Here is a 14,015-nt window from a genome sequence, read left to right as displayed (position 1 = left end):
CATGCATTGCTCTCTCAGCATAGCAGTATCGAATTCTGTCATAAATAAATTACAGAAGGGAATTTATTATGAAATCAGATTAGACAAACATTCAAGATTAAAAATATTATTCTTAGATGAGTGATAAGTTTGTATGACTAGTGACTGTGATGAAATAATAATCTCAGGTGAACATCTAAAATTATTACTCCTTCATGATAATCTTTGTTTTCATATTTTAAATTTCTTCAGGTATACTTGGTGCTTCAAGTTCTTTTGAATTTCTTAAAGTATATTGAACCTAAATAGGTTTATAGAATTAATCTTACCACTTAATACTTTTTTTTTAATACAACAGACCAATTAAAAGGAATAAAAGACCTGTACTTTATTATACATCACAATGAGTTTTGTGAAAATTGAAGTAGAAAAGGAAGTGGATTCATTTTATGAATTTGTTAAAGCTGACATTTCATTTGATATCAGTGTGTCAACTTTAATCATTGGGGGCCGTCCATAGCTCAGTGGTTAAGACACAGTCTTACCAATTTGATGTTTATTGGCGGTGCTGGTTCGAATCCGGCCTGGGACGTCGACTTTTTTCATTGCGTGGCGGTCCCACAAAATGAAGCACTTTGACCCCCCAACCATGGTTAGGCAGTATAGGACTCCAATGGGAGTCTTGGCCGAAAAAAAACAAAAACTTTAATCAATTGTCACATTATAGTTGCTAGAAGGATGTCAATAAGCACAATGACTGATTTTCAGAAGTGTTGTCCACTTAGAAAGGCATATTTCACCGCAGTAAAACATCGAATATGCTCAAAAAAATTATTTTTTCATATTAGATACTTAATAGTTGATACAAAAATATTAGATACTTCTTCATAGAGCATTTTTCAATGGATGTCATTTTTCAAATGCAGGCGCTTTTTAATTATTGCTCAATTAAACTATCTCAAAGTCTCTTCTTCCCGTTTTAAGCTAATATTTCAAAAGTGATATAGGGTCCTCGCTCTCCGAGGGTTTAGCTGTTGGGTCTGGCGGGGAAGGATAGCCTTTTTTTTAGTGTTATGATCTTTTGGAATTCTGTTGGAATCTTTCCGTTTTTACTCTACTAAACTATATTTTGAGTTTTATATGGCAGAGCATCAGAAAAACTTTTAGATGCGAAGATACATATCAACAAATATCTTTTAACTAAGCCCTTTTATATCTTCAGATTTATTTAAAGTATTTTTTATGTGATTGTTTTTAACCTTCTCTTAATTCTGCATGCTCCTGTTTTATATTATTATAATGTATAATAGGAAAATAAATTAAGTCCTTTTATTATAGTTATCAATTATTTCCTCTTGGATCTTTTACTATTAATTGTAATATTGAAGAAATTTTAATTTGCCTTTCAGCATTTAACTTTGATAGTAAAATTTTAAAATGGATAATTTATCTATAACAATGTATTTTGTCTTCATTATTTGCTGATTTGTTGACTGCTATAAGATCTTCTTTAACATTTTTCGCATCAAGAATATTCAATTATTTAGTTGAATTCAGCTTTCAGATAGAGGAATGCCAAGAACATATGTTGATTTTTGTTTTATGCCATTTTGATTATGTTTCTAAGGAAAATTGGTGTCCTCGGTTTCAGAATCAAATAACTTTTATTCCTCTTCCATCTCATCTTTGAAGAAATAATCCAATCTATTCTATTTTCTGTAGAACTAGTAAGCAATTGTTGTCATTGGTATTTAGCTTCCATTCCTTATGGACCGGGATTATTATTTTATTTAAACAGTAAAACCAGTATTCAAGAATTGATAAGATTATTTATAATTTAAATATCCTTAATATATAAAAAATGATTATTATTTACATCTAATTACTTCTTTGTTTTCTTCTTAATAATTAGAATTGAATTATTTATGCTAAATATTCACAATTTTCTATTAATTAAAAGAAATTTCTATTAACAAGCAAATTCTGATTTTTAAACCGACTAATGTATAGTGTATATGTTAGTGTCATTGTAGTAGAATTTATTTCCTTATTAATTTTTTAAATAAGTTTCATCAGTTTCAAGATCATTCTTTACCATACATTTTTTAAACATTTATCTATACATTTCCAATTTAATTTGTGACTTTAAATAACAAAACAATACTTTAATTTGTTTCTTTTATTCATCTCTCAAATGATTCCCAGTAAATATATACATAATTTTATCTCATCATTTTACATTTTATCTAAGTACATTTCATAAAAAGGTTCAATAATAAAAAATGATAATAATTTTACTTCTGAATTGAATCAATTTTTCTTTTTTCTACATAAAAAAAATGTGAGTAATATGATTCTTTTTTTCTTTTTTAATTGGCAATGGATACCTTAGTATCAGGTAAGTGAAAAAATTTGCTTATTAAATCTATAATACAAATATTGAGTTGTATCTAACAATTTTTATTCCTCCACTTCATTTTTTCAGTTGTTTATTTATTTTGAAAAATTTCCTTTGTCTTTCAGTAATATAGTGTATGACTTCTGCATCATATCAGAAACAAACATTTAATCTAGATCCTTGTGATGTATATTTTCAAATTTCATAGTGATCCTGTGTCTTCCTTAAAAAAATTTCTATTTATATGATTTATAGGTGACCTTAGAAGACCAAATGATTTGTGGTGCTCTTCAAACCTTAAATGAAGAAGCTTGTGAGGATGTATTGGAAGAAGGTGCTGAAAATGATACAGGTTCGTATTCTGTTACTGAAACAAATAAATTGCCTCCTGTATAATTAGTTAAATTTCTTTTTTATTCATAGTTACTATTATCAGGAACAATTTAATTATATTTCCTTTTATGTAAACACCAATTTATTTAATGTTAGCAATAAATAAAATATGCACTATCCACTATAATACCTGTTTTAATATATAATAATTTTTAATTATCCTTAATAGGTTAAGATTACTATTATTACTTTTTTTTTTTCAATTCATTTTTAATGAACTCTATTTATGCTTACATTGTTTTGTAGCTCTGTATTAGTTGCATTTGCTTCCTTAGGAGTATTCGTGATCTTTAGTTAAACATGTTAAATAGAAAAACTTGTGTTAAATGGGGAAATATTCCCTTCTTTTAACTTGTTAAAATGATAGAGCATTTAACATGGTTGCGTGTCTGTTAATAGTTTTGCTAAATGGAGAATGATGTCACATAACAGACTAGATGAGCTCCACACCATTATGTCTGTTGTCGTTATGATAAGTTAGTTACTAGAAATTTGCGTTTGATTTTTGTTGTTTTCAAAACGCTAATAAAGTAATGGATAAAAGTAATGAAATTCTGGAAGGTTTTGGAAGTAAAGGTTACAAAAGTGCCAAGAAAATCCTCTAGGAGCTCCTCTGCATTTAACATATTACATGAACTTTAAATTAGGCTGCTCACAACCCAATACTTATTATATTTAGCTTGTTAAAAATGTTTACACTTAACACAATATCATGAATACTCCTATTATTCGCTTTTGAATTTTGTAGAATATTTTTTTATCATTTGGTAAAAAAATGAATAAATAAAATAAAAGCATTATCTTAAGATTGGAGTAGATAAATTTAAATTTGAAATCGGTCAAACTCATAGTCTGCTTCTTGAAAATTATGGCTTTAAAATCCTGTTCTTGATTGGCATAATTATTTTATATGTGTATATCATGCAGTTATACTCAAATTGTTTTTGATTTTATACTATATTGCTTTGTTAGAAAATGTATTGAAAAAGTTTAATTCCTTGTATGCTTTCAATTGAAATATTTCTTTTAAAACAAAATTATTATAAAACATCAACAGTTTACTGAAATTTAAGATGAAACTATTTTAAATATAGTAAAGGAAGATGGTCTAAAAAAAAATCAAAAAGTAATTAAACTATTTGAGTTCTTTTGACTGTACCCAAACCACCTTCCTTTTATATTTTATACATGGTCAATTAACGATTTTCCAATATGAAACTAGTTTAATATTGATTTTTGTACTTCAAGAGAAAAAAAAGATATACATTATTTACTATTCCATATATATTATTATAGGAAAATCATTGGAAGGTTAATTACAATAAATATACTAGTGAAATATTGTCATCTTGTGATCTCTGAAGATCTTATACAGTCACAACAAACAATTTGGTTATTGTGTTAATTGCAATTTTTGGCTTGTATCTTAGAGGTAAAATCTAACTTGTAAAATAGAGGTTTTTGATCCTTCCGTGATATTTTTAAATATGTTTCTCTAAATCAGTTAACTCGTAACTGGATCATTAAATTGAATAATTTCTAGTTAGTTACATTTGATTCTTGACAATAGATAAATTACACTATAAAAAAAGTTGTAAACAAAAAAAAAGAAAAGTTTATTTTTACTATAAAATTGCTTCCTACTTGAATATTTAGATCAATCTTCAAATTTGGAAATACATTTTTCATTACTTTTCAAACACTTTTTAATAATTTACTATAACCTGGTTATAATCCATAAATGTCTTAGTGATATATCATTTTATATGTATCATGATAAAAAATTTTTTTTGTTTTTACAGAATTCAAAAAATGATCCTTACACCTTATCCCTAATTCCTTTCATGAAGTAAGTCCTTTAAGAAACAGTCTTCCTTTAGTTATAATTTTAACCATAAATGCGCAAGAAATTATTCTAATAGATTTATTTCTTTTTTTTTCTATATGTTTGTAGGTAGTGATAGTTGAATCACTGCAGCATTTATTGTTAACAAATGAAAATCATTACTAATGTGCATTGGCTATTTTTGCAGTTTATTATTTATCTTTTAATGCTTTGTGTTACTTTAAAAATCCTTTATTGTTGGCGAAAAACATTTATTGAATGAAATTTACAGAATCATGTATTTATATTCAATTGTGAACTTATTTATTTGCTTATAAGTATTATAATTTTATCATTCAGATAAATAATTTATCTTCCATGACATACTATACCTTAATGTTGAGATTATTTAAAATAGAAGGTTATAATAGTAAATGTAGGAATGTTTGATCACTGAAAATTAGTAGGATGGGTAATTAATGTTTAAATGAAGTGGAACGTCAATCAATGATGATTTTATTAAAAATGATAAATATATCTTCATGTTTTAAAGCCTCCAGTTTTATTCATCATGTTACATATAATTATTTTTTAATAACCAAGGAAAATGAGCACATATAAATAGGAAAAAATTCATTTGTAACATATTCATTCTATAAATAATTGCCCTTTACCCATTGTCCAAATTTTTTTTTTAGTGAAATAATAAAATTTCATTGAAAGTTCTTTGCGTAGTGGTCCACCAACTACTGTTTCTAGGCATATATGTCAGATGTTATTTATCAGTTGGTCAGGTATTATTTGAATAATTATGTATCTTTCTTACCTCTTAAACAATACTGTATATTAATTTCTGATAACTTTCAACAGTTCCTCTACTTTAGGAGAATTATTGGTCTATATTATTATTAATATATGAATGTTCAATCCTAAAATATACTTCCAGTTTTTATTTGCCATTTAAGAATTAAAATTCAGTAGAATCCCCGTTTATCCATCCTAGTAGGGAACAAAATATGGCCAGTTAATCTGGAGAAACTCAGGATAAACTCCATATATACATACAGGAAAAACTCCATTATTAATTTAACTCTTATATTAAGTTAAAATTAAAATATAAAATAAAAATTAATATATCGGTGATATTAATAAATGATCAAGTTAAATTTATTAGACAAATTTAATATAATTTAAAATGAATTTTTCTTTAGATGCATAATTATAAGGGATGTGTGGGCTGTATACGTTGGGGTATGGGTCCCAGAGGGCTCAGTGAGGAATTTTTTGGGTTCGATTCCCACCAGGGGCAGTTAATATTTATTTCTCGGCGGTCCTTAGAAATGAATCTCGACACTCCCACCTTGGTTAGTATGTGGGGAGAACTTTGAAGTAACCACCAGGGGTTGGCAAGTCCACTTGCTAGGCCAGATCCCCACCACATACCAATACCAATAGGTACATGATTTAATTTGAGTGTAAAAATTTGTTTCAGTTTTCAGGAGAAATAATAAATTCAGTTATATTGTTTTGTTTTCTCAGTACCTAATTTGTTTATTTATTTTCTTTTAATTGGAGGACCTGGTTATTCGGGGATTTACTGTACACTGAAACGTGTTATCCACAATTTAAATCAAATAGACTTAGTTTTAAACATTTCATGTATTCATAGTAATTTATTTTTATAATTGATATCATTATCATACCTTCATTCATGTTTACCTTTACTCAACTAACTAGTTACAGAAAATCTTCATTCTTTTTTATCTCTTTAATGAAATATTGATATTACTCAATATTCAATTTTTTTTTTGTTTCTTCTTTTCTTATTGCATGTTTTTATGTTTTTATGATGAAAATCCGTTTGTTTAGAAATTTCTTTTTAACCTAAACCAATTAATTTAAAGTTAGAAAATAATTTGTCTTAATTATAACCACTTTCTAAGGTTACACTCTTGGATATACTTTTCCGTTTTGTATGGTTTAAATGCATAAAACAGCTAGATCATCAATGCCCATTAACTTAGATTTAGATTTAGATCTACCTTTTGCTACTGAGATATACAAACCTGACATAGCATGCAGTGAAAGATTCCATTGAATTCCAGAAGGTGCCCAAGTCACACAAGTCAAGGTTGTATTGTTATTTAGGGCATGAGGATTGACAAAAGAATGTTGATTTTTTATGTTGTTTCCCCTTGGTTCATTTAGCTCCGTAGAGATTGGTTGACAATTGCTCAAGATTGTCTCTCAGGTGCCTACCCATTTCTCTCTAGTTTGAATTATTTGCTGCTTATCACATAGTTTCTCCAAAAAAACAATTTGTTTTTAAATATTATTTCTTAACTCAATACGAGGAGAAGATGTTTGGGGTGCAGTCAAAATAACATACAAATAAGTTGAGGTAACTTATTTGAGTGATATTTTGACCGCACCCCCAACCATCTTCTCGTATAAGTCATCCACGGTCAACTATCTCTCATAATTATACTTTATTGTTGTATTTTACGTATGTTTAAATTAATTGTTATCTATCTAAACATTGATTTTATTATAAACTTTATTGTTCCTATGTAAATCTTCTCATGGTTGAGGTTCCACAATGGCATTTGATGTTTGTGATATGAGTGACAAAATAATGCCAACTTAGGATTCAAAAAAAGACTGATTACTTAGTATAACTAGAATTGAATTTATTTTTTCAAAAGCTATGATAAATTTTAGTAAGGAAATATAATAATAAATAAATTACTATTTGGTCACTCTTTTCACAAATTGTGCATTTGGTTTACTTATATACTAATACATGCAAACACACAGATACATATAATTGAAAAAAGAAAAGAAGGTGGATATTTGAAATTGATCAAAAAAATTAACAAGTTTGTATTAAATATAAAAAATATCTTTTCCAATTTTTATATCAATCCAATAGTAATATATTAAAATTAAAAAATATTAATTAAAAATATAAGTGCTTAACTTTATTGACTTTTTTTATATGTGAAGTGTGCCCTATTAAAAATATTTTTAATCGGTTGTCCATTCATTTTTCTAATTCAAGGTTTAATTATTGTTGAATAGCATTGTGAAACTCCAATTTAAGTTTGACAGGTTTATATTGTAACCAATTTATACAGCTCTTTAATATATTCCATAAATGGTTTAGGAATGTTTCAATTAACCAGACAAATTCAAGTGTTCTAATTTTTTCCCTCCATTTCTACATATGTGTCTGAGTGTGTGTTTGTATATGAAGACTTAATTTTAGATTTAGATATATCATTACTAACAATTTTAAATGTACCTGATGAATTCAGCATTCTAAACAAATATAATTCATATTCATCTTGAGCTATAAAGGAGTTTTAAAGGGCTAATGTTCTATTTTTCAACATAATATGTTCCTAAATACTGTGTAATAAATCAATATGTAATATGATATCAGAACTGGACTGAACTAATAACTATTACTGGTTTGTAGAATTGTGCCATTGTGATCAGAGATATTTTGACTTTTTTAAAAAGTATTTATTAGATTTCTGGTTTAAATTTTACAAAATATGTTAGGCAAGGTCTGTTATTAAAGAAACTTTAAATTAGAAGAACAAATTTCAGATTTATATTAAATAAGGTTTATTGAGTATTGAAAATTACATGTTTTTCTTACTGCACAATTATAAATATGTGCACCATTAATTTTTCTAATGTTTCTTTGTTTATTTCTTCTTGGGTATTTGATTACTGAATAGTCCAAGAAGGGTTTAATTATTATTATTATATCTTAACCTTACAGAAGCAAATCTGAAACCATGGTGAGGATGATGACCTTGCTTTTGTTTCACATAATTATCATACTTATAAAAGTTCATGGTATTTTATAGCTGGGGTATGATCCGTGACTTGTAGGATTGGAGCCTCATAAAACGAGGTTACTTGTTTGTTTAGAGCAACAGAAATTACCAATAATATTTCAGTTAAATGGAATATACGGAAAATAACATTTTGATTTTTTTCAAGACTAATTTAAACATTCATTACATTATTGGATAACAGTATGTTGGTTCTTCATCTGATTCCTGAGTTCTACTGTTACCTAGAGCAGTTAATGTTGTATATCGTGTGGGTTTCACTAAACGATTTGTGACACACCTACTCTGGTTAGGTCGGTGTAACAACTTTTAGGTAACGATCAGGATTTGGAAGAAATACCTTCTTCATGCTAGGCTAGTTCATTCACCTCTCTGATATCTGTATCTAATAGTTAGCTTACTGTGCCAAACATACTAATTTATTTGAATTTTAAATAATACAATGACTTTTGGAACACCCTGTTGTTTTATAATTATAAAAGGCTTCATGTAGCTCTAAAAATTATAACTATTAGAATGATTGTAAAATAAAAGTTCTTTAGTTACTAATGCTTATTTATTAGGTATTAAGTAATCTTAGATTAGCCTATTTGCTGGTAGGGTTGTTTTGTAGTAATTCATATGCTACCTTATTAAATTTTTATCATTTGATAATTATTTATTTTGGGAGATGCTCTCTATGATTAGTTACACTTCTTTGTGTGGTTGCCATGATGTTAAAGTATCTGTTAGATGTATTATGAATTATTTAATATTGAATGTAACAAAATTTAGTTTGGAAGTAACGAATGAACATTTTAGTATTAATTCTAAATTAGAAATGTTCCTAGTTTAGTCTAGTTATTTGTTTTATGCAAGTTATTGTCTCATTAGGAAAGTTTTTTATGAATCTTTTATTATTATTAGTTTGTTGGTTTCATAGAAAATTTTGATTTAATTTTTTTTTTCAAGATAGTGTGATTGGATTTGGTATTTTAAAAGTCATTCCTGAAGGAGGATTTGAAAACTTTTCATTTGAACTCTTACTTAAAATTTCTTATTTTAGATTTTAGTAGTTTTATTGTATTTTTTCCTATTCTCTTCCTTTCTCCTAATTTAACCTAATCAATTAAACAAAATTATGATGGGTTAATTCTAAATTACTTTTTTAAGTATTTTGATAAAACGAGTTTTTTATTTGGATGGGAATAGTGTAATTAATTTGTGATTAATAGAATTTACAAAAAACCTTCTAGTCTTATACAAATATATATGTTTATAATTTTCTCATAAATCTATTCACAATATTTTAGTAATTATTTTTATAGAATCTTTTTAGCATGGGTGCTGTAGTCAGCTTAATTTATCGGATTATGAATAGAAACTATTTGAGCTTTTAAAAAATTTGGGAGCACAAGTATGATTCTTCTAGCCAGTGTCTCATAATATCAAAATTTAATTAATTAATTTTTTTGTTTAAATACCCAAGTCATGGATTGGAAGTTAACAGATCAATAATTTCATTTTCTTATGTAAAAATTATTTGTTATCTTAAGCATTTTTAGTTTAAAAACACTTCTAAGTAAATTACTCCTTCATGAATGACTACTCTCTATTGATATTGTATTCCAATTAGTTTAGAATTTGCTTAATTAATTTGATAGATTACAAAAAAATAACCAAAAGATCTGTTTATGTGCCAATATAAATTTTAATTAGCTTGTATTTAGAAAGAAAGACAGATTGTATTTTATATATTTATTGTTTGTAAAATTATTTTTTGTTGATTATTTAAACATCTATTTATTATTAGAACAATAAAATCTACTTAAATCTGATTGTTTTGTTTCTGTCTTCCTTTCTATTGTAGCTAGCTCCTGGCATCCTTTCAGCTTGTTTTCTTCTCTTTTAAGATTTAATTTAAGATGGTTCTAATAGGACTGTTTATATAACAAACAATTTTTTAGTTTTTTAATTTTGTTGTTACTGAAATTTAGATTATATAAGTATTAAATTTAGGCAAATTAATTTTTTATCAATGATTACACAGGTCTGCAAAAAATGTATAATAAGTATTATGGCTTTTTAATTTAAAGAACCATTGAGAGAGGAAATTGATAGTTTTTCTATAGCACAAGTCTGTAACTAAAAAAACTGTATGGGATATTTTTGCTAAATTATATTCTTTAGTGTGTGCTGATTCCAAAAATTTACTCCTTTTCCTACTGTCACAGTAGTTTTTTTGCAAAATGGGCTCGCAAAAAAATACAATAATTATAAAATCATTATTTCATTATTATTAACACTGTGTATGAAAGAAATGCATTGTTTTTTGTTTCATTTGCTTAATGATTTTAACTTCCTGAAATAAAAAAAAAAACTTTGGAAAACTCCCATCACTTCAAGTTTGTTTTGTTTTATGTAGTGTGAATGGTTCAACAGGAGTGAGAAAAATCCTGTGTATAGTTCATAAACTCTATTACTCAAGATAATACTAAGAAATTTAAGAACAAATGCTGAAAATTGTAATATTTCAAGATACTTAGGCTTTTTTGGGGCACAGGAGTGCTCTAGAAATGTGAAATTTGGGAGGTCAGATTTCCTTGTGAGGATGTATATATTTGTTAGTTCATAAGTATTTATCTTTCAAAGATATTTCAAGAAAACATAAAATTTATGTTTTAAAAAACTTGATGAACATTTTTTTTCTAATTTCAATTAGTTAAAATCTATTTAAAAATATATTTTTATCACTTTATTGCATATAATTAAACAGTAAAAAAAGTATCCCATTTTCTGTTGCAGGCCTGTGTTAAAAAAAATATCAATTTTCTTCTTTTTATGGTTCTTTAAATTAAAAAGCCATACATACTTACTATAAATTTTTAGCATTAGAGAGCTATGAAAGTAATTTCCTCTCAATTGTTAATTGACCTTTGTAGTTTATAAGACCATAGATACCCTGGATGGGTTCACTCAGCCTTATGTTATTTATTAACTATAGTTTCCATAGTGCAATGGTAGGCTCTTATGACTTAATTCCTTCTGGACCAGCTTGGCTATGCCCTTACCATTGATGTATGTCCTAATTCTTGTTACATTGAAGGCCAGTGACAAATAAGTTTATTACAGTTTTAGATTACAGATAATAGTTATATGTATAATCTATTTATTATCTAGGTAATAAATGGATTAAGGCTGATCTGAGTCAGTTGGCCAACTAGTATATCAACACATCACAATTTTCACCGAATATTCACAGTATAAGACCATTCTCCAGTTGACATGGCATGTTTATAAAAGACTAAATAAGAGTGAAACTTCTCCTAATGAACACCCCTTCATAATAATATCCCTTCTCAATGGGTAATTTTATTAAGATCCCTAGCAACAAGCCACAAATTTAATGCATTTTAACGCCTCTATTCAGTATGCTGACACCAATATCATTCTCCATCTAATTTTTTAATCTTCTACAGTGAATAAAATATAAATAGAAGCTCACGATTCAAGAACTAAATTTGCAAGTCATTTATTTTAGAGAATGTGTGTAAGCATATGCCGTAATACTGTTTTTTTTTCAAATATATTACAGCAGTACGCATTATGTATTTTATGTACGTATGCATTTAGTCATTAACTATAAGCCAGTGGTCTGTGGACCATAGGCAGGCATTGAGAGTGATTAATTTATTTAACCACTTCTATAAATTATTCTTTTATCAAATTACTGAGGAAAAGTACATAATGTATAAATTATATTTTGTTTTAAAATAAATAGGAAGCTTTGATTTCATTGTTCTATTCTGAATTCGCTATCATTTTCTCAGAAACTCTTTCCACTTGTTTTATTTATTTGATCTTAATTATAATTTTTATTGAATGTGAAAAGTTTACTTTGAAAATAAGATGCCTGTAGTCACTTATGTACTTCTTGAGTTTGAAAAAATATTTATATAATTTAAAACAAAAATCAGAACAACATTCTAGAGATGTTTTGATGTTAGATAAAATTTTATACTTATTCTGCATAATAATGGTTAAAACAAGAAGTCACTAGACTATATTGAGATTTGTTAATTTTTTTTTTTAAATGGTACAAAAATCATATTGATTTTTTCATACTTATGAGGTATCATGGCTTAAGCAGGGGGAAGTATGTAATTCCGTTATTTCATTTTGTTTTATTTTTATAATTAACCCTCCTCAATTGACTCCTCCATATAATGGACAAAATATACTTCCTTGTGATTGTCAGTAATGCAGAAGTTTTACTGTTATAACATTATTCAATCATAAGACATTGGATGTATTTATATCAGGCAGTAAGGTTCTATTACCTATAGGTATCAACTATAACTACGGGAATTAGTAACTATCCTTTAAACCATTTTGTATAATCTGAAATAATTCACATTTGTTGAATCATTATGATATACTGATGATATTGATAAAATATTTTGATAAATAATGAATTTTTCAGGTAACCTGATGTCCTTTGGAGATATGAATAGAACACCCAGTCAGTCCAGTTTTTACAGTTCCAACAGAGATGAAACTGACGTCATAATTCTTCAGGTATTGTTCAAATTTCAAATTTTAATAACTTAATAAATGAAATATGGTCCGGGTGCGGTAAAAAAAAAACTCAAATAGTGACAACTATTTTAATGAGCCAATGTTTTGCCCCACATTGCAGGGCTGTTTTGACAGGAGTCAAAGTCAGAGTGAACCATTGTGCTGGGGCCTTTACTAACTTAAATATGCTAAAAAAAAAAAATCTTGGGTTGATGGATAGATTATTATGATTTAAATATGCTTTATCACCTTTCGCCTCTTTTTATCAACTACCATCATGATGGCTCATTATATAGTACAGAATTGTTCAATAATTTCCCTGGGGACCACATAACTTGTAATAACTGTATTAAGGAACCCTCCCTGTGGCTTCTTGCTAATACTAAGTAGTTGTGAATTATCTATGTTATATTTTTGACTAAGTTTATTAAAAATAGTTAAAAGAAGAAATTAAGGTTCATCACTAAAGTTGATGAAAGTATTCGTTTTCGTAAACCTAGGTTGGTTGTCACAAAAACAAGGAATTTGGTGGTAGCTGATTTCTTTTTCTCATAGTATTCTAAAATAAAAATAAAAACAACATTATTCATTATAGATACAAAATAAATTATGTTTTTAACATAAATCATTTATAAATAATAATAACAATAACAACTGAAAGTTTTAAATAATTTTTAAAAGTGATTGCTATATTTCTTTCCTGTTTAGTACTAAACAAAATAGAAAAAAAAAATTAATGCTAAACATCTCTGTTGTGAATCCTAGTTTTATTGAATAAGTTGTCATCATGATTGTAGTTGTATAGAACTTTATGTTCGGCATTTATTTATTTTTTTAACTTTTTAAAAAAGTATTACCAACCAGTATATATTTTGGCATAAAGCAGAGGACAAGTGTTCCAAAAGTTTACTGGGTTAAAAAGAGGAAGGTTCTATACTCACTTTGGTCAGTTGATATTTATTTCATGCTTTTGCATAAAATGAATCCTGATACT

The 14,015-nt window shown here is 27.0% G+C and overlaps 1 protein-coding gene across 14 annotated transcripts in view; it reads left to right on the top strand.

Moving 5' to 3' along the window:
• Positions 1-14,015, top strand: part of Arms (Ankyrin repeat-rich membrane spanning) — a 110,116-nt gene that overhangs the window by 71,151 nt on the left and 24,950 nt on the right. For 12 of the 14 annotated variants that reach the window (XM_014418382.3, XM_014418380.3, XM_067046708.1 and 9 more), the window contains 2 exons: positions 2,633-2,729; positions 12,927-13,021. In XM_014418382.3, the coding sequence (XP_014273868.1) occupies positions 2,633-2,729; positions 12,927-13,021 (192 nt within the window). Of the gene's footprint in view, positions 1-2,632; positions 2,730-4,572; positions 4,620-4,724; positions 4,880-12,926; positions 13,022-14,015 lie in introns of those variants that run through there. The other 2 variants (XM_014418385.2, XM_014418386.2) reach the window with 2 other exon arrangements.

This window comes from Halyomorpha halys, unplaced genomic scaffold, assembly GCF_000696795.3.
Source record: "Halyomorpha halys isolate HHAL.00 unplaced genomic scaffold, Hhal_1.1 Scaffold194.1, whole genome shotgun sequence".
NCBI classification, from domain to species: domain Eukaryota; kingdom Metazoa; phylum Arthropoda; class Insecta; order Hemiptera; family Pentatomidae; genus Halyomorpha; species Halyomorpha halys.
This window is presented reverse-complemented; position numbering and strand designations above follow the sequence as displayed.